Source organism: Pristis pectinata, chromosome 3, assembly GCF_009764475.1.
Source record: "Pristis pectinata isolate sPriPec2 chromosome 3, sPriPec2.1.pri, whole genome shotgun sequence".
Classification (NCBI taxonomy): domain Eukaryota; kingdom Metazoa; phylum Chordata; class Chondrichthyes; order Rhinopristiformes; family Pristidae; genus Pristis; species Pristis pectinata.
Genome location: NC_067407.1, coordinates 4,356,870 through 4,383,025, shown reverse-complemented (window position 1 = coordinate 4,383,025; position 26,156 = coordinate 4,356,870). Strand labels below are relative to the sequence as shown.

General features: G+C 40.7%; 1 protein-coding gene across 2 annotated transcripts in view; it reads left to right on the top strand.

The window, feature by feature from the left end:
• prkacba (protein kinase, cAMP-dependent, catalytic, beta a) overlaps nucleotides 1–26,156 on the top strand; it is a 152,668-nt gene that overhangs the window by 64,253 nt on the left and 62,259 nt on the right. Inside the window, exon 1 of one of the 2 annotated variants that reach the window (XM_052010671.1) lies at nucleotides 15,728–15,980. The exons of the other annotated variant lie outside the window; for it this stretch is intronic. Within the exon in view, the coding sequence (XP_051866631.1) occupies nucleotides 15,779–15,980 (202 nt within the window). The 5' untranslated portion in view covers nucleotides 15,728–15,778. Of the gene's footprint in view, nucleotides 1–15,727; nucleotides 15,981–26,156 lie in introns of those variants that run through there. 2 annotated transcript variants of the gene reach the window in all.

The window sequence follows — 26,156 nt, the reverse complement described above, 5'->3', positions numbered from 1 at the left end:
AGTTTAAGAGTGTTCGGGGAGAAGCTGAAACTCCGTAATCTCCTAAGACTGTAAAGACGCTCCTTGTTCCTTGGAGTTTAGAAGAATGAGGGGTGATCTTATTCAAACATACGAGATCCTAAGGGGACTAGGTACTAAGGTATCATTAAATCAGGTGTGTAGAAATTTCTTCTCTCGGAGGGAATCTCTGGAATTCAATGCAATTGAGGATGGTGGAGGCCGGATCGTTAGATACGTTTAAGGTGGAGATAAATATTTGAAAGATCAAGGAATTGAGGGTTATCGGGGACTGATACAGAAGAAAAATTGAGGCCAGCATAGATCAGCCATGATCACATTGGGTGGTGAGTCAGGCATGAGGGGCCTGGTGGTCTATTTCTGCAATTTTTTTGTGTTCAGGTGTGGAGCTTCAAAGTCTTTTAATTGTATTTTTCTGTGTGTGATCTTGTGTAGATCTTCTAATCACCGTGTGAGAACTGGAGTTCAAACAACATATTCTAGAGGGACAGTAATAAAATAAATTGGCTGGGTTGATTTATTAAAAAGAATACCCTTTGTCTCTTAATATTTATTTTCAACAATGGAACATTAAAAAAAATGCCTTTAAGGTGCTTGCACTTAATTATGAAAGGAAAAAAATCATAAGCACTTAAACTGGATTGTAGAATGAATTAACTTGAGTTCCCTTCCCTTGTCTTATTCTTTCCTAATTTAGATCTTGATTTTTTTAATGTGCAATATTAAATTTTCATTTGATATTTCATTAAAAAATCATGCCTACTTTGATCATGTATGTTTAAATGTTTTCTTAAATATGTGCATTTTTCTCTACTTGCAAGGGCAACAAACTATTACTGTGCTCTGATGTTCAGTCTGAACATCGAACTTAAAATTTTAACCGATAATTCATTACCCCAAAATTCTTTTGTGCTGATGGTAGATGCCAAAAGCAAATAAATGTTTCATTCCCATAAATGTTTTCGGTGAAAATGTTCTCAGGAAACGACTAGAATTCAAAATGGGATGTAAATTTAAAATATTGCATGCAGAGAGAAATACCTGCAAATTGGTGAGCACTTTGCAGGGAAAATGACTTCAAATAGTGCAGATACTTATCCCGGACATGTGTGGTATGTTTATGAAAATGTGTGTGCCTGTTTGGTGATAGTTCATAGCTGTGCTCATATGCATAGCCACTGGAAGGACTCCTCCACCCAACAGAATTTTTAATAAGCTTACTTTGTTTTGCCTGTCCTTGTTGAAGTGATTCAGCTGTTTTAACCTTATTTCTGCAAAAAAAAGGTGCAAGATATTAGAGGAGCAAGTAGTTACATTAATTCTGCTTTACCAGATACCGGACCACAACCACCCCCCAACAACCCCACCTCCTCTCCCCCCCCCCCCCCCCCCCCCCGCCCCAAAAGAAAAGAAACATGGATCAGTTAATGTTGAAATGTAAATGAGCCCACAAAACCACCCACTTCTGGCTTTAACTCAGGCAGGTTGGGATTGCACAGGCATCTAACTTGATCACAGGAGGCAGGTTACTCATTTAAATACCTTTTTAATGAGGCTGCATGGTGAAGATTGTATTTGAATTTCTGGAAAACCAGCATCCAATATGTGACTGAGACTGCAGTAAGTATGCTCTTTCAGCGCTGCTTGTGTGCCAGGAGCACCGATTCCATTTTTCAGTCATCCCTCTGAACCCATTAAACACTGAGTTTTCCTTTTTTTAATTCTCTTCCCTGGAATGCTTCCCACTCCCACCAAAAAAAATTACTTGACCTGTAAGATGTAATATACAGTAAGTGAAAATCAAAACACTGTAGATGCTGGAAATCTGAAATGAAAACAAAAACAAGGCAAAGTAAATATTTCAGGTCAAAGATTCATCAGAACTGGGAAGAAATAAAAGAATAGTTTCAAGTTACAGAGGGGTTTAAGGGAACGATAGGTAGGACAAAGGGGGTATCAGAATCAGGTTTATTATCACTGACTTGTATGATGTGAAATTTGCGGCAGCAATACAGTGCACAGACATAAAATTACTATGTTTGTAACCCAGGGAGGGCCTGCACACAATATTCCAGGTGTTGTTGCACATCTCCTTTAAACTTCCTCCCTTTCACTTTAAATGCATGTCCTCTAGTATTTGATATTTCTACCCTGGGAAAAAGATTCTGACTATGTCTACCTTATCTATGCTTCTCATAATCTTACAAACTTCTATCAGTTCCCCTCAGCCTTCGACGCTCCAAAGAAAACAACCCAAGTTCGTCCAACCTCGCCTTATGGCTCATATCCTCTAATCCAGGCAGCATCCTGGCGAACCTCATCTGCACCCTTTCCAAAAGCCTCCACATCCTTCCTGTAATGAGGTGACCAGAATGGCACACAAATCATGCCATGACTTTCTTTGAGCAGCAATAAACCTATTTCTGGGTTATGGCATGTTTCCCCTCTCACCTAAATGCATGTCCTCTAGTATTTGATATTTCTACCCTGGGAAACGTTTCATTTTTGACAAACTGTCTCTGCACTGAAAACCAGCCAGTCGGTCTAGTGGATCGTTCTGAGTTGGTCAATCACACTTACCTTGCATTTCCCCCATGGTCCTCCAATTTCCATCAAGTATTTATTTTCTTTAGATAAATATCAAAGCTCTTTCATTTTGATCCTCTTATTAAGTTCCCCAGAATGCTCACTGTTCCAAGGAGAATGATCCCTGCTTCTCTTGCCTTTCCACATTACTTTATTCCACAATCTCTGGTGCTTTACCAGTAAACCTTGGCAGCTTCTCCAGCACATTAATGTCCCTTTTAAAGTACAACCCTAGAGATAGACACAGTGCTCCAGATGAGGCCTATCAATAAGTTATAAAAGTTCCTTATTTTTCTACTGGTGACTTAATTCATGAAGGTAAAATTCTCTCTTTTTAAAATGTCATTAGTGATCTGACCTGTTGCTGTTAAAAGATCTGTGTACTTGAACCTTGGGTCTGTCTTTATTCCTGCATACACTTTAATATAATTAAGTTTTCATTACTACTTCTAGTTTTTCATCAACATTTTGTTCTCTTAGAATTAACCTGCATTTATTTTATCATTTGTAAGATATTTAAAGCACTAAGTTCCACTGGAGGTTCAACTCGGTTGTGAATGTTTTACTTTGACTGTTTAACTATTCTAAGATTGTGGGATTTTGGTAAGCATTTGCATTTAATCAGTTCCGTTGTAAGCGTGGTTTAACAACAAACCCTAATGATTTCAACAACAAATGGGAATTATTAAAAATACACCAAAGTGATTACAGTAAAACGGAGACACAAGAGACTGCAGATTCTGGAATCCAGAGCAACAGATAAAATGCTGGAGGAATTTGGCAGGTCAGGCAACATCTATGGAGGGAAATGAACAGTCGATGTTTCAGGTCCAGACCCTTCATCTGGACTGAAAGATAGAAGGGAGATAGCCAGTATAAAGGGGTGGAGCAAGAAGTGGCAGGCGATAGGTGGATCCAGGTGAGGGCGGGTGATAGGCAGATGGAGGAAGGGAGAGTGGGAATAGCATCAGAAGCTGGGTGGTGATGGGTGGAAGTGACAAAGGGTTGAAGATGATGGAATCTGATAGAGGAAGGTGGACCATGGAATGAAGGTAGGAAGCTGCGGAGGGCAGGTGGTAGTAGTGGGGGAAGGGAACCAGTGGGAGGAGTGTGTGGGTTGTGGGTAGATGGAGAGGGTGGGGGAGGGGAAAGAGATGGTGATGGGGGCCAGATAGATCAGGAGGAGAGAGGAAAGGAAGCAGCTACTGGAAGTTGGAGAATTCAGTGTTCATGCTGCCAGGTTGTTATATATCCAGGTGGAATATGAGGTGCTGTTCCAGTAATTACAGTAAAACTGTTAATCCCGCACACTTCAGACTTTAGCAGATTTTCCTGGCTATTGGATGCTATTCTTAGATTTCACTTCTTAGATTACAGAATAATAAATTTACTAGTGAATTCGGTAAATTTAAAGAGAGCACAGGAAACACAACCAGGTGAGCTTCAAGGGAGCACAGGATCTGGGGACCCAGTGAGTTTCAAGGGAGAGCGAGTACCAGGTCCTCTGTGTGTGAAAGAGAGGACAGGAATCAGTACTGGGTGAGCTGGATGCTGAACCATCAGGATTTCTGAATCGTCAAATAGCAGATGATCAGAGTTTTACTGTCCAAGTAGTTCTGATGTAACTTGAATTGGATATAACACAGTTGATGAATTAGGGAACACTATTTGATTTATCTGGGCATATTTGGTGATAATGCGATATTGATTGAGAACTAGAGAATCATGAGAGTTACGTTGGAAATCGACAAGCAGGGGAAAAATGTCTTTTTGGGGAGATTATTTGGGGACGGGAGATGGTGATGGTGGATCCTGTTTGTATGTAACCTCCTTGCTGTAATCGGACACCATCGTTTCTTATTACTGCGGGAGGCCATTGGAAATCGCCAAACAATCACTTCTATTGATAATTGTGCAACAATACTCTACTAAACAATGCGATGTACAGCCTTTCGTACTTTTAGCTTGCAGTAACAAAATAAACTTGTAGGTGTTAAAAACACTTTGTTGCAAGCCTGAAACTAGTCCCGAACCCCACTTTTTCCATCAACACAATTGTTTTGATAATGCGATTATCTATGACGTGAGGTTTCTTAGAAACACAACTATTGCATTGTCACAGAACTACCTGTATGTGGATCGACTGTTCTGTTGGATGATTAATCTCATCTTATATGCGTAAGACTGGAGAAGTTGGGGTTATTGTTCTAGGAGCAAAGAAGATTGAGATGAAATTTGATAGAGCTGTATCATTTTGACTTGGGATAAAAGGAAAGATATTCCCATTGTCAGTTAAGGACCAGCAAGTAAAGTGTGGAGCAAAAGATAACAAGTGGGAATATAAGGATTTTTTTTGTGTCGGTAAGTTATAATCTTGAATTCATTGCTTCTAAGGAGGGTGAAAGCAGTCAAACAAGGCTTTAAGAGGAATTGAAAAGAGGAGAAGTAGATAACTGGAGGGATTGTCATAAAGAGAAAGGAAAAACAGTAAAGATTAGCTTTCAAATTGAAAAGACTTCTGGCAGTGGTGCAATAGTGTGAATGATTCCCTGCTGTGTTGTGTGATTCCAAGTTATTCAAAATTAGAAATGACATTGTGAATATGAAAATGATGAAGACTTTTAGTTAAAAAACACCTAGTAGATAATTTATTTGTCTTAACCACGAGAAACAATTTTATATCATAATCTAAAGGGCCTGTTTTCGGTGCTGTATAGTACTGTGACTCTATTGTTCATGATATTAAGCAGTTTCAATTGCAGTAAAATATAGTTTGAAGTATTTAATGTGCTTTGCATCTGGATGTAAGGAGGAATCCAAAACTGTCAACCTTTATTGCCTTCTGAAAAGTCATTATGGATCACCATAAGATTTTGATGCTGCGGCAAAGAAAACAACAAAATTTTGCTTGGGAACAATTAAAATTAATTGTTAGGGAGTGAATGATGACAGGGAGACCTATAATTAATGGAATTATATAGTGCAGTGAAAGAAGTAATGCCTAATAATGCATCATAAAACGGAAATTATTTTAAGAATATACAGTTTTAGTATTAAGTTTTGTTAACCAACTTTATTTAATCATTGACTCTTGAAGGGCAAATTTTTTGCATGCACTTGAGAATATGAATTTTGGGGTTCAACAACCCTCCTAATTCTCAGTTCCTGCAGTGCCAATGAATAATGTGTGTGATTTTATGTGGCGGCAGAAGTCCTCCGGTGTTTTGTTCAGGTTGTCATTCATCTTGTGAGAGCCTGGATAGGTGACAGGTAATTGGCTGCAGTTGAGATCCAGGGCGAGCTTCCGATCTTGTCCTTCTGTGACATTCACTTGATTGTACTTTACGGCAAAGCTGAAAGGACAGCTGTGGGGAAACTGAAGCTTGTCACCTCTTCTGCACTCAAGGGTGCAGTTCTTGCTATGTCCCAGCAAGGTGCGTTACCACAGCAAAGATCAAGAATTTTCTTCATTAATGCTTTCACATAGGTTGAATAGTGTGTCGGATGCAGCAGGATTGTTCAAAATTCCAGCATACCATGTCATTCTGGGCTGAATTCCTACCCCCACATGCTCTACCTCGAGGATCCCTACTTCACTTCATCACCACCTCAGTTCATCTGCCGCTGAAGGTATATTCATGCCCTTTCTGCCTCTTGATTTGTGATTTTTAGTCCTTAGCTGGCTCCTTATTCTTCCTTTAAATGTCTCATCCAAAACTTTACAGAAGGATGAGTTGTGAAGGATGATCCATGAGGATGAGAAACTGTGAAGGATGATCCATTCATTGTGGATGCGGTTGGGGTGGATGGCGAAGACCAAGGGAAGTTTGTCCTTGCTCTTGTCTTGGAGGAGAGGGTGGGTGGGCTGAGAGCAGAGAGGTGAGAACTAGATGAGATGCAGTCAGGGGCTCGGTCCAGTATGGTATAAAGGAAGCCATGGTTCAGGAAGAAGGATCTTCAGAAGAGGAACCTGTTTGGAAAGTCTCATCATTGGAGCAAATACGACTGAGTCAGAGGAATTGGAAGAATGGCAATGTCTCCATTCATTAGGCAGCGTAGAAGAAAGTTTATAGTCAAGATAGTTTTGGAATAGCTGTGAGATATGGTTCAGTTTTTCCTGTCTCCATTGGTATAGCTTGACCTGCTGGCTGTGTCCCATAGCCCTGCTATTAGCAACACAAAATACAAGCATAATTGTTCTCGAACTGCCCCATTAACCGTTTGATCTCATCCTATATTTGCACTGTCCGATCCATGCCTCCTGCCACTTTCTCTGCAGCTTAAAACCACATTTTTCTTTCCAGACAAGATGAAGGGTCTCCAACCTGAAATATTAATGTTTCTTCTCTTTTCGAATGGTGATTGACTCACTGAATGTTTCCAGCATTTTCCACAGTCTAATCTCTTGAACCTTCACATCCTTCCTGAAGTGCCCCAGAATTAGATGCACTACTCCAGTTGTGAACAGGGATTTTTTTTTAAAAGTTCAGCATAATTTCCCTGCTTTTGTGTATTATGCTTCTATTTATGAATACCTGTTTCCCATTTACCTTGGTTCCTATTAGTTTCCACTTCATGGGAGTGGGTGCTGCATTCAAGGTATTTCCTGCTGCTGATGGTTTCATTGAAGCTTTAAATCTGTGTCAACATTTGGAGTATCATTACTTTTGCTTAATTGCTAGGATAAATGTGTTGGTGGTTATAGCTTTAAATACAGCTCAGTGACTGCTGCAGGGTTTAATTTTAGTTCATCAACAAAGGGTCACCTGTGTAACCTCTAGAAAAAGTCCACTTTGCACTTTTATTTTCGAACAAAGTTGAGCACAGGCTTACATGCACACCCGTGCTGATTTTTTTCCAAAATATTTTAGCTAGGCCATACATTGCAGCGGGTTTGTGAGCTAAAGGCCAGTTGTTCTGATCGGGGTTGGTGGTTTGTTGCAGATGATGAGTAGATAAGTGCTATCCTATCAACAGAATACCCCATAGATTTCTGTTAGTGGTTGTGGTTCCATGGAGTTGTAACAAGAATTCAACCCTTGTTCCCATCCCTGAGAGAGGGGAATTGGTTTTCCTGGAGGATTTCAGTGCCAGAGCCAGATTGGTGTGGAAGGTGTACCTAACCTCCTCTGAGTCATCCTCCTAACAAAATGCTTGGTGCAAGGTCTTGCCATAATTAGCACCCAGTTTCACGATAAAAGCAAGCACATGACCCTGTGGTAAGACCCCTAATTAAGGAACTGGCACTTATTAAATTATATCATCATCACAACAAGGGACAATGGAGATTGGTTATTGGTTTATTGTCACTCGTACCGAGGTGCAGTGAAAAACTTGTCTTGCGTACCAATCATGCACCCTGGTGAGCAATGATGATTCTTGGCTGCCACCAGAGCATTAGTGGTAACAGAAACCATGTTGCAAGATCAGTGTTGAAGGTCTTGAGGACCTTGCAAAGGTAAATTTTAAACACTCACACCTTGAATCCCATTCAACAGAAGCCATGGTGTGTCCAGTGTCTGACTGCCTTATGGTCAACCATAATTACCAACTTGCCTTCTAAATATACCAGAATCTTTTTAATGCTGTACTGTTGGTGTCTGCAGTGCGAAGAACAATTCTGGTTCATACAGGCAAGCTTCGTGTGGTTGAATGTGATAGGGAATGTACAAGAAAGTGGTATGTAGTAGCAGTATCCTTCCTGAACAGAAAGAAAATTGAAAGTAGGGGAAAATAACTTAAAGCATGCTTTAAAATCACACAGAGTCCTGATGCAGGATCTCAACAGTGTCAGCCATCCCTCTGCCTCCACAGATGCTGACCGACCTGCTGAGTTCCTCCATCAGTTTGTTTTATTTTTGCTTCAAAATCATATTTTGGTTACTGATGCAGTGTTGTAATCAATTGTTAATAGTTCCTCAAGTGAGCGAGGGATAGTTGATTTACATTTTTTTTCTAAGGCTGTCAGATATGCTCAGTACTTTTACTTGATTGCAAATTGATTTTGTTCTATACTCTTGGAATCCAGTGATTTGTTTTTGTGATGGTGCTTCCTCCAACATAGATGATTGCAATAACACAAGAAATCAGTGAGTTTTACTGGTATGTCAGCCACATTTCTCCTTCCACCTACAATGGATTAATCGGTCAGTTAGGTCACTTTGGGTCCCATTTTTAAGGAACTTGGTGTTCAGATTGCTCGCTGACAATAACTGCACTTCTGAAAGAATTTGTTGGGTGAGAAGAGCTTTGGGGTGCCCTGATGTTCATGTGATAGCAGAAAGTGCAGGCTTTCTTTGAAAGTTCACTTTGTGGAGTTACAGGAATGTCAGCCTCCCTGCTTTTGATACTTGTGGCAAAATACTTGAGGGGCGCAGTTAGTAGAGCTGCTTCCTCAGCCCCAGTGACCCATGTTCATTCCTGACCTCCAGTGCTGTCTGTGTGGAGTTTGCACATTCTCCCTGTGACCATGTGTGACAATCCCGATACATGTTGGTAGATTCAAAGCCATTTATGGTGGCCAATTACTGTGTAGAGTGCAGTTGATGGGAATGTGGGGAGAATGAAGTGGGTTAGGGTAGGATTAATGTAAAAATGGGTGCTTGATGGTGTGGACTTTGCACTCTACCTCTCGGACTATATCAATGACTCTATATGCGTATGGCATGCTTACCTTTATCGATAGGGGTGTTGAGTATGAGAGTAAGGAAGTCATGCTGCAGCTATATAAAACTTGAGTGAGACCGCACTTGTGTGTGGTTCTGGTCACCCCATTATAGGAAGGATGTGGAGACTAGAGAAAGGGTACAGAAGAGGTTTACCAGGATGCTGCCTGGATTAGCGGGTATGAGCTATAAGGAGAGGTTGGACAAATGAGGGTTGTTCTCCCTGGAACATCGGAGGCTGAGGGGAGACCTGATAAGTGTTTTTTTAAATTATGAGAGGCAAAGATAGGGTAGACAGTCAGAATCTTTTCCCCAGGGTAGAAATGTCAAACATGAGAGGACATCCTTTTAAGGTTGGGGTGGGGGTGGAGTTTAAAGGCGTTGTGAGGGGCAAGTTTTTTTACGCAGAGAGTGGTCGGTGCCCGGAATGGGTTACCGGGCTATTAGTGGAAGCTGGCAGTTTGGAGATTAAGCTTTTAGATAGACGCATGAATATGGAGGATGTGCCTGATTGGTATTGGTTTATTATTGTCACTTGTACTGAGGTACGGTGAAAAACTTGTCCTGCATACCGATCGTACAGGTCAATTCATTACACAGTGCAGTTACATTGAGTTAGTACAGAGTGCATTGATGTAGTGCAGGTAAAAACAATAACAGTACAGAGTAAAGTGTCACAGCCACAGAGAAAGTGCAGTACAGTAAGGTGCAAGTTCACAACAAGGTAGATCGTGAGGTCATAGTCCATCTCATTGTATAAGGGAACCGTTCAATAGTCTTATCACAGTGGGATGGAAGCTGTCCTTGAGCCTAGTGGTACGTCCTCTCAGGCTCCTGTATCTTCTACCTGATGGAAGAGGAGAGAATGACCCGGGTGAGTGGGGTCTCTGATTATGCTGGCTGCTTCGCCAAGGCAGCGAGAGGTAAAGACAGGGTCCAAGGAAGGGAGGCTGGTTTCCGTGACGCGCTGGGCTGTGTCCACAACTCTCTGCAGTTTCTTGTGGTCCTGGCCAGAGCAGTTGCTGTACCCAGCCGTGATGCATCCAGATAGGATGCTTTCTATAGTGCATCGCTAAAAGTTGGTGAGTGTCAAAGGGGACAAACCAAATTTCTTTAGCTTCCTGACGAAGTTGAGGTGCTGGTGAGCTTTCTTGGCCATGGCATCTACGTGATTTGACCAGGACAGGCCAGGCCAGATACACAGGAAGAGAACATTTAATATACATTGGCATCAAGATCAGTAAGACATTGTGGGCCAAATATCTTGTTCAGTGCTACACTGTTCTATGTAATATCTCTTGCATGTGTTATGCCCATACGAGAGGAAAGATAACATTTATTTTGGTTCAAATGACTGCTTTTTTAAAAAAATACGTTTCTCTCCCAGTATTAATCCATTTTTCCATTGTAAGAGTACAATGTATTTCCTCATTTCCTTTTTGCTGGGCTCCCAGCCCCATTTGAGGAAACTGCAATTATTTGATGTACTGGTGTTCTGGTGATAAAGTTCATTCCGACTTCCAACTAATTCACACTGAACAAAGTTGAAAGGTAAATTGTAAATGAATTTAAAAAGTTTGATCCTCAGAGGTCAGTCAGCATCTACAAAGCTGCCATTTATGCTGCTTTGGTGATGTCAGATTTGTACAGCATGGGAACTGGCCCTTCAGCCTAGACTTGTTGGGCACCATCCTGTTGAATCTGCTTGGTACTCTCACCAGCACAACCACATCCTTCCCATTGTGTGGTGACAAGAACTGCATAATACTGTAAGTGCTGTCTAACCAGTGTTTTGTGACGTTGCAGCACAACACCCCAATTTTTGTATTGTACAAAGGCAACCATGTCATATGTAGTTAACAAATTCTGCCCCATCTAAGCCTCTTGCACCAAGGCAATCCCTGTCAATATTGGGAAAGTTAAAATCCCCCACAACTATAACCCTATTTCTCTTGCACCTTTCTGTGATTTGCTTACATGTTGTTGTGTGCAGTTCTGGTCACCTAACTATAGGAAGGAAATCAGTAAGATTGAAAGAGCGCAGAGGAGATTTACTAGAATGTTGCCGGGTCTTCAGGAGTTGAGTTACAGGGAAAGATTGAACAGGTTAGGACTTTATTCCTTGGAGCGCAGAAGAATGAGGGGACATTTGATAGAGGTTTACAAAATTATGAGGGGTATAGACAGAGTTAATGCGAGGAGGCTTTTTCCACCTAGATTAGGAGAGATGAGCACGAGAGGACATGGCTTTAGGGTGAAAGGGGAAAGGTTTAGGGGGAACTTCTTCACTCAGAGTGGTGGGAGTGTGGAACGAGCTGCCATCTGATGTAGCAAATGCGGGATCACTCTTAAGTTTTAAAAATAAATTGGATAGATACATGGATGGGAGAGGTCTGAAGGGTTATGGACTGGGTGCAGGTAAATGGGACTAGCAGATTACAGTTTTGGCACAGACTAGAAGGACTGAATGGCCTGTTTTCTGTGCTGTAGTGTCTACGGTTCTATCTGTTCCCCTAATTCCTGCTGACTATTGGGAGGCCCATAGTATAATCCTTCAAAATGATCGCCTTCCTCTTATTCTTAAGATCTCAAGGCCACATCAGCCAATTCCTCCAGGATATAGTCTCTAAGTACTGCTGTTATGTTCCCTGCTATCTGTGTGATCTTATTCAGAGCCAAAAGCTACAAACATGTAGGGTGCATGTTTAAAACATTGCATTTTGTCTTCCCTTCATGCTGAACAATCAGTTGATTTTCTGCCTTCTCTCAGTGAAGGCGACCTCAGTGCTACGGCAATTCAGGTTACAAAAAATTCACCCTTATGGAATTCACAAATCACTACCCAAAAATTTGAGATACGGAATTAAATTCACTCTTACGGACCTTTATGAGGGGAAAAATAAATACAAAATGCAAAAGAAACAAAAAAATTTTGTCAATTTTTAGTTGCTCAATACTGTTGGGGCAATAAGATTTTGGATATGACATCACTGCGTTGATTGGGTTGGCAGTCACAGCAGAGTCCCTCCTCTGTCCCGCCCTCTGCAGCTGGAGGACACGTCAACAGATGTCTCCGAGTACAGCACTGCTGTCCTCTTCATCTGAGGTATTTTCACTGATGTGCTGCTTTGTGGGGAGCCACAGTAGCTATGGCTAGTTCTTTAAAGTAATCCCTCCACCTTTACTCCACTTCCACTTGGTCATTGTGGTTTAACCCATTATCCCCCTGTACTCCTGCACCATCTTCCCCCATTCTCGAATCCCATCCCTTTCCCCACTTTCTAAACTATTTCCTAATCCATGATCCTTGTGCTTCAGAGAAAATGCCTCACTGATGAGGCGTGCTGCACTCCGAGATGTCTGTTCACATGTCCTCAGACCGCAGAGGAGGGACAGGTGTGAACTGCCAACCCAATCGGCACAGCGACGTCACATCCAAATTTAATTGCCACATGGTATTGAATAACTAAAACATAAAAATTGGCAAAATTTCTTGTTTTTGTTGGCATGAACCTTGTCCATTCCCCAAGTCTAATGTTGGCCAAGGCTACTAAATAATGGCGGTGGGTCACTTTGTTATCACTGATTTTTTTAAAAAAATAAAAATGGCTTAATATGAGAGAAAAACATCCCGTGGGAGCACATCTCTACTTATAACATGGGGTTCAATGGAAAAAGGGAGTTCATGTTACAGAAAACTTGTGATACAGACAGTTTTCTAGGAATGCAGCCCCTCCACAATGCAGTTGTTTATACAACAATCACCTAATTCTTTGCATTTCAGTTTGATGTATAATTGTCACTTTTTATTCACTTACATTGCATTGTAGTGAACTAAACAGTATGTTTTATGCTGAGATGAATCTGTTCAACAAAAGTTGTTTTATATTCTTAATAGGACCATTTAAGTGACCTTGAGGTTAAATCACTAATGATAAGCAGCAACACAATTGTATTAGCCAGTTGAGCTAAACAAATTATTGATTAATCCTCTTCCTGGTTTTGTAAATGTTAGTCTACTAAAATATATATGTTATTAGGAAATGGTCATAAAGCTTTCTCTATTTTAAAAAGCTTTCTGTAGACAGGAAGGAAATTAGATTTGGAATCAACTGTTAAATAAAAATGTACCTTTCTGAAGTGTTGCACAATTGTCAGGTTCATACACGCCATAATATCTTGTTATTGAAAGCTCACGTATTCAAACCAGAATGCCCAGAGCCTCACCCTTAAACTATTTGGGCTAAATGTTGGCAGGTTTACAGTATATGTATCTAAACTGTGTGTTTACAGAAGTTAATAAGCTGCAAGTCCTATTTACCATATGGGATTATGATATTTTGCTATTGAGACCTGGCTAAAATTGGGACAGAAATAGGTTCTAAATATTCCTGAATAAGGGGTGTTCTGGAAGAGTAGGAAAGGGAAGGAAGGTGGGGTGGAGGCAGATGAAGCCCCCAGATGATCAAGGACAAAATTTGGTGTGGAGATTTCATAGGACATTGACTTTGGGACAGGTGCTGAGGTGCAAATCTGCAAGGAAGTCGTGATAATGGGAGACTTCAACTGTCCAGACATAGACTGGGTTAGCGATAACAAAGGGCAAGGAGAGGAGTTTCTGGTTCTTGATCGATGTGTTGACCTAACATGAGAGGTTATATTGCTTGACTTGTTACTTGGGCAAGTATCAGTGGGGGAACATCTTGGAAACAGCGATTATAATATCATGAGGTTTAGCAAAGCTATGGGGAAAAGATATAGACCAAGTAAAAATAACTAATGATCTAAGGAATTAAAGCTTTTGAGTAAAAATGTAGCTGAACAACAAGAACAAGGAGATGTTTCAGCTACAGTTTAGGAATATATCCATGAGGGAAAATGGTAAAGAAATTAAAGCATGAATAAAGGGTGATTAAAGGTAACCTAGGAAAAAAACATGTGGCAGATGTCAGGTTGTTAATGCAAGTGAGAACCAGGTTGATTACCGGAGGTTCAGAGGGGAAGTAAAAAAGGAAGTGAAAGTCGGAGTGAGAGCATGAGAAAGTAATTGATGACAAACATCAACATTCACGTGAACAGAATAAGGGTTAGAACAAAAGTGTAGGCAATTGGAGACCATAGAAGAATGTTAGCAGAGGGTATGGGCCTGGTACTAAATGAACACTTCAAGGAAGAACGTGCTGCTCAAGTCTCAACAAAGGAAGGTATAATTGAGATTTTGGGTGGGCTAAAAATTAGGAAGGCTAGTTGCACTGAAAGTGGATAGATTAATTGGTCTAGATAGAACGCATCCTAGGTTACTGAGCAAAGTCAGGAAGGACATTCCAAAAAGTTCAGGGATAAACCTAGTAACTTGCAGAGCAGCCACTTTATCCTCTGGTGGGAAAGTATAAAGGATTTGGAGGAGCTGCAGAAGAGATTGAATAGATATGTGACTAGACTGGAGAGGTTGTGGACATTCTCCTCAAAATAAGAGGAGGTTATGTAGACATCTGATGAGGATGGAGATGAGTAGTTCCCATCGACAGAGGAATCAAGAGTTGGAGGACATAGAACGAAGGTGATTGGTATAACCAAAGGTGACGAGGAAATTACGTAGTGAAAGGTTAGGGTTTAGAATACACTGCCAGCGTAGTAGTTGAGGAAGATTATATTAATATTCAGCAGGGAGCTGGAAAAATATCTGAAAGGAAAGAGTAGGCCTTGGGGGAGTAGAACTGACTAGATAACACTTAGATGGAGCCAGTACAGACTCAACAGGCCTACTGTGGCTACCTCCTTGCTTTAACTATTCTGTGTGTCTATGAAATTGGTGGCATAGGGGAGGGGGATGAAATTAACCCAGGTTTCTTGTTGATCAACATTATTCATTGACCTCTGCATGCCGTGAGAATCACAGATGAAACGTAGAATTAGACTCTGATTTGAAAGTCCCCACTAATCTAAGCTTGCAAAAAGTTTGGACATTTGGAAAAATCGCAAGAAATCTGCTGGCACCTAAGCAGGAGTCTGCATCTTTCAGAGGGAAGAAAGTTGACAAAAAAAAATAGCAGTTTATCATTTTTGACTGGTGAAAATATGTGGGCTATGAATATTTCTGATGTATTTTCAGAAAGTTCTGTGGTTTCTCAGGCTCACTTACAGGAAGTACTGTTTTAGCTTAAACTTTTCCATATTCAGGCTGTTCTTTTCAAAAAGAAAAGCATTTGATCTTCAGACATTTCAGCTGTTAGAATAATTTTAAAATTAAATATTGAAGCTGTTTGGTAAAATACATTTTTAAATTAACTTAAGTGGACATTATGAAATATGCTGTTTCATGTCGACAGGAAACTGCAGAAGTAGCTCAGCGTGTGGTCAAACTGCTGATTGGAGTGGCAGTCTTTTGGTTACAAACAGGAAGTTTGCTCAACTTACAGACCCCAGCTACTTTTAGAAGTATTATGTGCTACACATTTGCGACAGTTACTAATTATTATAAAATTCTTTAATGTGACCCAAAGAGGCAGATGGCCCAACAAAATAATCTGATCGGTTGCCAGTCCACAGGGCCAGAGTCATCCAAAACCTCATCAGCTCTGGTTAAACTGGAAGTCTTAGCGAGCAGAATTTTTCACAGACAACAAAAGACGCCTGCTAACGAGCAAAGTCAGTATGTGGAAAATGAAGGTTTCTATGTCTCTGGATATACTCTCATTTGGGATAAATATAGTAAGTTTACATTTAAGTCTAATGTAGTTTCCGTATAAGATGCCGAAAATATGGTACCAAACTGTGGCTAAGTCTCTCTACTTCTAAAGTGCCCTTCAGACTTTTTGTGTTCAAAGTTAATTTAACCTTATTCTATCAATATCTTTAGATCATTGTACTGGGAAAAGAATCAGTATATTTCTTCACATCTATGTTGGGAAGCTGTCGCAAACTGTTTTCTTCCAGTGTTCAGCCTCCCACTTCGTTTCCTGTACTACTAAAAGTTCTCCTTGTATCTCCCCCAATTCCAAGTACATTTGTGATAGAAGTTGACTAACAGGCAGTAAGAAGCATTAGTTAGGTGTAATATTTCTGTGCACGCAGTTTCACTGGCGATCACTAACAAACAAGTAAATGAGCTATTTTTATTTTTCTCCAACTGCAGACATTTGATAGTTCTGAGTGCAATTAATTAACTCAAGTGTGGCACTCAATAATTTCATTTCTGAGGTGCATTTATCAATTAACTTTTTGAAAATTTTTTGAAGTCATCAAAAAGCAAGCTTAAATGCTTCCAAATCGCAAATTAAAGGAAGGGAGAAAGTGGATCTGGCTGAATATTAATCGACATTTTCACTTGTAGGTGCTATAATGCACTTAACACCATTATTTAGTTGGGTTTGTTCAGTTTTAGTGTGGAGTGCATCATTAAGGATTATAATATTAGCTCTTTATAACATATAGTGAGATTTATTCCCTCATATACCATGGCTGCAGTGCATGCCACACACCTTTAGCAATGGTTCCCAAGTCCATGGCTCTTGCCATTGAGGAGGAGGTAGGCAGCAAGTCCATAGATATATAATTTCTAAATGTTCCTCAAGTTCCACGCTATTCCAGTTTTGACTCTTATTTCTGTTGCTTCATTAGACTCTAATCCAGAATGTTGCCTGGATTAGAGGGTATTAGCTATAAGGGAGGTTGGACAAACTTGGATTGTTTTCTCTGGAGTGTTGGACGCTGAGGGGAGACCCTATAGAGGTTTATAAAATTATCAAAGGCGTAGATAGTCTTTTTTTCCCAGCATAGAAATGTCAAATACTAGAGGGCATAGCTTTAAGGTGGGAAGGGGAAAGTTTAAAGTAGATGTGCAGAATAAGTTTTTTTTATTACACAGTTGTAGGTGTCTGGAATGGGCTGCCAGGGGTGATGGTGGAAGCAGACATGATAGTGCCATTTAAGAAGCATTTAGACAGGCACATGAATATCCAAGGAATGGAGGGATACATAAGAACATAAATAGGAGCAGGAATAGGCCATCTGGCCCGTCGAGCCTGCTCCGCCATTCAATAAGATCATGGCTGATCTGGCCGTGGACTCAGATCCACCTACCTGCCTTTTCCCCATACGGATCAGATCACGTACAAGCAGGTAGGTCCAGTTTAATTTGATACCATGTTTGGAACAGACGTGGTGGGCTGAAGGGCTGTATTGTTCTATGTCTGTTCAGTATTTCAAGGAGACCAAAAATCATGGCTACTAAATGCTTGCCTTGCCAATAATGCTCAAATCCCAAAATGAATATTGAAAAGCAAAGTCTGTCATTATTCAATACTGGTTAATTGAAGATCCTTATGAATTCAACAGGGCCGATGCAGAGCTGATGCTTCTCCTGGCTGGGGTATGTAGAACCAGGGGTCACTCCCAAAATAAGGGGTCAGCCATTCAGGACAGATGAGAAGAAATTTCTGTGCCCAGAGGATTATATTCAAGACACATCACTAGATTTTCAGATGTTAGAGGGATATGGAGTTAGTGCACGAAAGTGTCACTTAGATAAAAGATCAGACATGATCTTAATAAATTGGGGGACTAAAGCAGAGGGGACAGAATGGACTTTCCTGCTTTGTTCTTTACTGATGTAAAATTGGGTAGGTTACGTAAGAACAGAAGAACACTCGTCCCCCTCCGCAATCTCTGGCGTTGACAACGTTGGTTTCTTTTGTACATCTTGTGAATAGTAAAGCAATTCTTTGGACACCAGCTTTGGCAATTCTTGTTTTAATTTGCAGCTATATTAATGAAGGAACAGATGGAATACTGAAATCTTTGGTGGAATTTGTGCACCATTTTGTATCTTGTGGTTCAAGGGAAGTTAAGTCACACTTGAGAAATTAGCAAGGAATGTGGGGAGATGGAAGGGCAGAGGTGGAAGTTGATTGTTCTTGAGTGCTTATTATTTGTTCCAGGTGTAAGAACATTTTTACCAACTTCTGGCACTCATTGTGTTTTAATGTGATGAACTGGGAAACTTAAGCTCAAATCTTTTCTGGGAAGTGTTAATTCAGGATGTTAAATCAGGAATGCTAGCTTGATAAGGATGTTATCTTGCATTGGTTACATTTTCACAACATTGTGTAATTCATGATATTTATCTTATGGTATACAGCTTCCTATTTTGCAGGGGTTATTTTTGTTGCAACTTGTAATGTAGCAAAACGCATTAAAAGTATTCCACTGCTTTAAAACCTTTCATCATTGATTCAGAGATGGTCACTTGCATCTTGAGGGTGTAAATGTGTTGTAATTGTAGTCCGGCTGTTCAGATGGACTGGTCAAGTACTCAATAATTGGACAACCACTTGGAATTAAGGACCCAAAGCAGGGGCTTCATGTAAAGTACAATCACTGGATTGCCATCTACAGTTATAAAGGTAAATTGGACAAAAACAAAATTTTTGGTGTGTATTAAACAAAAATTTTAGGCAGTTTGACTGATTATACTCGGGTAAAATTGTGTGGGTCACGTGTGTACAGAAGGGCGTGCATCTCCAGCAATGGATAAAAAAACCTAACAGTTGCTTGTATTTATATGACACTTTAGAAGTAAAAATGAAGCTACCCAAAATTGTTTACAAAGTGAAAAGTAAGATCAACCATCTCTGAATTTGAATGGAAATTTACCCCAAAAGATGACTTTTAAGGCAATTGGAAAGAATAATTGAATTGGTTTAGTTTGAAGACTTTCAGAAATAGACTAAAGTGGTTGAAGTCTTTTCCACTAGTGGTGGGTGAAGGTTGACTAACAGACAAAAGCAGAACCAGAATGTCATTTTGGCTCATTATTAGCATTTTTGATTGTATATAAAAAGAAAATGCAATCTTCCTGGCATTCAGAATAATGCTTGTTTGGCATTGTTGAAGTGGTCCTTTTTCCAGGTGCAACTTTCACTCTGAATAGCAGGAAAGTATTCAGTATAATTGGAGGATTCCATGCCAGTGGTATGCCATGCTTTTCCAAATGCCAAGCTCTTCTTCGGATCACGGAAGGGTCTTCTGGGAACCTGATTTGGTCATGAATTTTCAGAGTATTCTTTGATGCTTTCTTTGACTTTGAACATTTATTTCTTGAAAAATGCAATACTGTTTCACTTACCATTACCATTTGACATTCTCTGTATGGACTTATGAAAATTTATCCCACAAACAATAGTGTGGTAATATCCAGATAAGCCATAATGGTGGTGTTGGTGGAGGAATGAATATTGGTCAGGCCACCAGGGATAAGTCCTTTCCATGACAATCATTGAAAGTGAAATGGAATGTTTTGTAGAGCTCAGAGAGCAGGACATGATCTCGCCTGAAAGTTGTCACCTCTGCCAATGTAGCATTCCCTTTGTAAGGTGTCAAAGTGGTGTTCGAGCCTGTTGTAGGACTTGAGTTCTCAATCATTTGACTTGAAGGGGAGACCTCCAGCTAAAGAATGACAAGAGATCAAGTGTAAACTGACTCCCAAATGTTGACCAGAAAATATTCCAGGATATCAGAAGTTACCTGTTTTTATGGGGAGAAGATTTAGTTTAAATGGATTGGCAAATGAATTGACTTTGTCTGTCAGTGATTGACAGTGTTGTGATATGAAGAAATGTGGGAAGACTTCCTCTGGTCAGTTCAGCATTGTAACAGAATTGTAATGGAAAATATTCCTACCTTTGTGTATGATGATACTATACTTAGCTAATAATCCCACGGTGAAATGTCAGAGCACTGTAGCATTCTTTTGGTGCAGCGCTGCTGGAAAATTCATTTTTACCTGTCTAAAAAATAAAATTTATGAAATAACTGGCAAGTGCTTGGTACAAGCATTCTGCTAATTATCAATTTAAATGTGCATGACCACATTTGAAGAATGGATCCATTCATCTGTGAGCCAGATTGTCAATTTAAACAGCAGCCTGGATATATCTGGGAAATATTAGAACTCTACTTGTTTTATTTTTGTAGCTGTTTAATAAAAGAAAAGGAGCGTTATTGCCATCACTTTCAGCCATTGAATTAAAGGTGGGGTGGGATGCAAGATAGCAAATAAAGTCAAGTCACTTGCTAAGCAATCCATTTAAAGAGCAGAGGAAGTAAACTACAACAGCTTCTCCCCATAAAAGCATGTAATCTCTCCCAAAAATAGAGTAAAGAATAGTCAATGATAACTGGTTTAAATAATATTAATTTCAACACTTGCAGCAGTTTGGGCATCAATCTTGATTGACAAGAGAACAATCCAATCATCAGTTTTGGCTGGCTAAAGCATGGTCACTGTTCTGATGAAGGATTTGCAACCCCCAAATGTTAGCTTTCTTTTTCCGCAGATGCTGCCTGACAAGCAGAGTTTTTCCAGCATTTTTTGCTTTTGTTACCTTAATGATTTGAGGCATACAGCTTGGTAAATTTAATGTCACATATAACTCGGTCAGTAGTGCTGTCTAATGATTGTGGATTTGTATACCATTTTAGACATTTCAGCACAGTCTAGGCTGACAAACACATGCAGTTTTGATGGAATATATTACTGGAGGTGCTCTCTTTTAGGTAGCTTGTTAAACCAAATCCAGTTTGCATTGTGGACTTTGCATGACACTATTTTGAAGTAGAGCAGGGTTCTATCTCCAATGGCATAGTAAAAATATCGCAGAAGTAATTACCAAGTTATCTAGACATTGCTCTTTTTGGAATCTTGCTGCACATAATTCAGCTACCAGTGTGGCATTTGTCATCAGCTTACGGGCGGCACGGTAGCGTAGTGGTTAGCGTGACACTATTACAGTGCCAGCAATCGGGGTTCGATTCCCGTCGCTGTCTGTAAGGAGTTTGTACGTTCTCCCGTGTCTGTGTGGGTTTCCTCCAGGTGCTCCGGTTTCCTCCCACATTCCAAAGACGTACGGGTAGGTTAATATGGGTTTAAAATGGGTGGCGTGGACTCGTTGGGCCGGAAGGGCCTGTTACCATGCTGTAAATAAAATTTAAAAAATTTAAATTTTGGTCCTGATATAACTTGGGTCCAGTCCCAGCTATTGGAAGGATGTTATTAAACTGGAAAGTACAGAAAAGATTCATGACTGTGTTTCTGGGACTGGTGGGCTTGAGTTGAAAGGAGAAGCCGGATAGGCTGTGATTTTTTTTTCTCTCTGGAGGGGTGTAGATAAGGTGGATGTTCAGTCTTTTTCCCAGGGTGGAAGAGTTTAAAACTAAAGGACATAAGCTTAAGGTGAGAGGGGGAAGATTTTCCACACACACAGTGGTGGATATATTAACAAGCTGCCAGAGGAGGTGGTGGAGGTGGGTACAGTTACAATGTTAATAAGGCATTTAGTCAGGTACATGGATAGGAAAAGTTTTGCAGGAGGTGGGCCAAACGCAGGCGAATGAGACTAGCTTAGGTAGTCTCCTTTGTCAGCATGGAGGAGTTAGGCCAAAAAGCCTGTTTCCGTGCTGTACGACCCTACAATGAATCCGCCCAAAGGGTATAGACATTTCCTTGTAAATTGGCTGCCTGCTGGCAGGAGGTTCTTTCCCTTGCCTGCCTTCTCTCTCTCTGGTTCTGAGGGTAGAACACTTCGCAAAAGGTAGATGGCCTGATGAGGGATGTGGCAGCACTGAGGTACCTTTGATGGCCTGCTGCTCCCAGTATGTGATATCTGCAGCAGCTTTCTTGAGATCCATTTACATTAAATCCTATCTTAAGCCTCCAAGGTATCTCTGATTATGGGTGAGCTGGAAGTAAAGCATGAGTTGTGGGAGATGCAGGTCTGGCATCTGCACAATGTCTGGTCCAGTGGAGTTGATATATGCAGATCATCGCCTCAGTGCTTCAGTGAGACTGCTAGAAAGAGTGCACTGATCATCTCCCTTGATATATCGGATAATCCAGGGGCATTGGTGGTGGTACCCCTTCATTTTCAGTGTTGTCAGTTGGTCACCCACTACAGAAGTATGTAGGGATGATAACGGCCTTGTAGATCTAGATCTTTTTGTTTTTCTGTAGCTCACGCTCAGTGAAAACACAGCAGAGCAGTTGCCGAAAAGAAGTGTGTGTGCGTTCAGTCCTGTGCTGTATCCCATGGTCAAGAAATTTAAGGGAGGTGGCTACCTGTGTAATGGAATTGCACACAACTCCGAAACCTTATCTGTTGACCATGAATAGTGGTTGGTCATGTGCAAGACCTGAGAGAGACTGAGAGCATCTTAGTCTTTTTGATGTTAGGTGAGAATCCTAGGCTACGGTGAGTTGGTACAGAAAATTCCAGTGTAGATAGGAGCTTATGCTCGGTGTGTAGATAATGAAGATCAATAGTAGATGCCTTGGACGCTCATGAGGTGAAGATTAAGGAGGCGTTCATCATTCAATATTGGATGTCAGTGGGGAAAGTGGTCTTTAACAAAGGCAAGACTGACTGCTAGGAAGATGGAGTAGAGGGATGGAGCAGTAACAACCTTGCTTAACCCCAGTTTGAATGACAAATGGGTCTGTCTCTGGGTCCTTACAAAGAATGCTGACAGTCATCCGATTGTGAAGAAGCCTCAGTGTCTTGAATTTTGGAGCACTAAGGCTTAGAGTGAGTCTGTTAATTTTGTTTTTTATAGTGTCATTTTGCAGTATGATACACACTTCCCATACTCACATTTTTTCCCTGTAGTTTCATATATTGAATTCTTGTGCCTTTCTTCACCAGTGTGAAATAGAATAGTTGTGCATTTAGCTGTCTCCAATCCAAGCTCTGGAATTTGCTCTAATTTATCCTCCCAAATTATTCTTGTTGAGTTGATTACAATGTCGTATGTGAAGACTACTTGGAAAGTTTTTGAGGAGGCTCATCTATAGATCTCTTCATTAGTCACATGTACATTATTGTACACAGTTGGTGAAATGTGTTGATTTTATTATGAAAGATTAGAAATTGTACAAAATACTGCCATTGTGTACTGTAATTTATTATTTACCCAATTATGCAGAACTTTAGTCTTGTTCTGCAAGTACCTTGGCTTCTGATGGTAGATAAAATGTGTGATGCACAGCATGGTTCTGACACTGGCCATCTGCAGAACATGGATATTTTGTGCTTGGATTGTGCACCTCAGAAGGTATTTGCATGATGCACCTGATCATGTTGCACCAATACATTTTGGGAAAATCAGCAATTTATATTGTTGATTCTTGCAAAAATTTTAGCACCTGCAGTATAATTTGCTTGGTTTGTTCTAGTATCCAGTGTATGTAAACTGAAATTATTTTGGAATTTGAGCGGCAAATGAAAAACTTGATCATTTATCAGGATTTCCACTTGCACCAGCCAGTTCATTCTTGAGCTCTTTTGTTTCCTGAGGCAGCTGATGTACAAGGTTTGTCTTTTCAAGTTAGATTTATGCTACTTATGGTGTCAGTTATAGAATAAACTTCATAACCCTCCAGAGTAAGATGTTCTTGAGGAGGGTGTCTGACTGACTTTTGTGGTTACGTCGGGCACCTGCATGGTTTTGTACCGTACCAAAATAGTCAAAGCATAACCACTATGCATTGCTGACATAGTAAAATCTGTATAATGATTTAACTCTTGGTAAACAAAGATGTGGTTTGTTTTATCCATTAACATTGCAATTGGAGTCATAGTCAGAAACTGGCCCTCTACTCCCATCATATCCATACCAACTATCTAGTGCCTGTCTATATTAATCCCATTTACTAGCACTTGGTCTGCATCCATGGCATTTCTTGGTACTATCTGTATGTTCCAGCTGAAAAATCTCAAGTGCAGTATTTTTAGTGAAACTAGATCACTCTTGGCAACTCTGCAGTATCCTTAAAATATATCTGATAATTTAACAAGTGTCAGTAAAACTTCAATTGGGAACAATGCAGTCCACAGTCTTGAGTAAATTGGTTTATTATTGTCACACGTACTGAGGTACAGTGAAAAACTTGTCTTGCATACCGATTGTACAGATCAATTCATTACAACAGTACATTGAGGTAGTACAAGGAAAAGCAATAACAGAATGCAGAATAAAGTGTTACAGTTACAGAGAAAGTACAGTGCAGGCAGACAATAAGGTGCAAGGTCGTTAATGAGGTAGATTGTGAGATTGAGAGTCCATTTTATCGAGCTAGGGAACCGTTCAATGGTCTTATAACAGTGGGATACGAGTTGTCCTTGAGCCTGGTGGTACGTGCTTGCAGGCTTTTATATCTTCTGCCTGCTAAGTGGGTGGGGGGGGGGGGGAAGAAGAGAGAATGTCTGGGGTGGGTGGGGTCTTTACCAAAGCAGCAAGAAGTTTAGACAGAGTCCATGGAGGGTTGACTGGTTTCTGTGATGTGCTGAGCTGTATCCACAAGTCTCTGCAGTTTCTTAGAACCATAGAACACTACTGCACAGAAAACAGGCCATTCGGCCCTTCTAGTCTGTGCCGAAACAGTATTCCACTAGTCCCATTTCCCTGCACCCAGTCCATAACCCTCCAGACCTCTCCCGTCCATGTATCTATCCAATTTATTCTTAAAACTCGAGTGAGCCCGCATTTACTACATCAGATGGCAGCCCATTCCACACTCCCACCACTCTTTGAGTGAAGAAGTTCCCCTTAATGTTCCCCCTAATCCTTTCTCCTTTCACCCTAAAGCCATGTCCTCTCGTACTTATCTCTCCTAATCTAGGTGGAAAGAGCCTACTTGCATTAACTCTGTCTATACCCCTCATAATTTTGTAAACCCCTATCAAATCTCCCCTCATTCTTCTGCGCTCCAAGGAATAAAATCCTAATCTGTTCAATCTTTCCCTGTAACTCAACACCTGAAGGCCCAGCAACATTCTAGTAATTCTCCTCTGCACTCTTTTAATCTTACAAATATCCTTCCTGTAGTTGGGTGACCAGAACTGCACACAATACTCCAAATTTGGCCTCACCAATGTCTTATACAACCTCACCATAACATCCCAACTCCTATACTCAGTACTTTGATTTATGAATGCCAGGATGCTAAAAGCTGCCTTTACAACCCTGTCTGCCTGTGACGCCACTTTCAGGGAATTATGTATCTGAACTCCCAGATCCCTTTGTTCCTCCGCACTCCTCAGTGCCCTACCATTTACTGTGCATGTCCTCCCTTGATTTGTCCTTCCAGAATGCAACACCTCACACTTGTCTGCATTAAATTCCATCTGCCATTTTCTGGCCCATTCTTCCAGTTGGTCCAGATCCCTCTGCAAGCTTTGAAAGCCTTCCTCGCTGTCCACTACACCTCCAATCTTAGTGTCGTCAGCAAACTCGCTGATCCAATTTACCACATTATCATCTAAGTCATTGATATAGACAACAAACAACATTGGCCCCAACACAGATCCCTGAGGCACATCACTAGTCACAAGCCTCCAGTCTGAGAAACAATCATCCACTACCACTCTGTCTTCTCCCACAGCCAATTTCGAATCCAGTTTACACCTTCTCCATGGATACCTAGTGTCTGAACCTTCTGAACTAACCTCCCATGTGGGATCTTGTCAAAGGCCTTACTAAAGTCCATGTAGACAATGTCCACAGCCTTTCCTTCATCTACTTTCTTGGTAACCTCAAAACTCTACAAGATTTGTTAAACACGATCTACCACGCACAAAGCCATGCTGACTATCCTTAATCAGCCCTTGGTTGTCCAAATACTTGTATATCCGATCTCTCAGAACACCTTCCAATAATATACCCACAACTGATGTCAGGCTTATCGGCCTGTTTTACTTTTAGAACCTTTTTTAAACAACGGAACAACATGAGCTACCCTCCAGTCCTCTGGCACTGCACCTATGGCTAAGGACATTTTAAATATATCTGCCAGGGCCCCTGCAATTTCTACACTAGTCTCTCTCAATGTCTGAG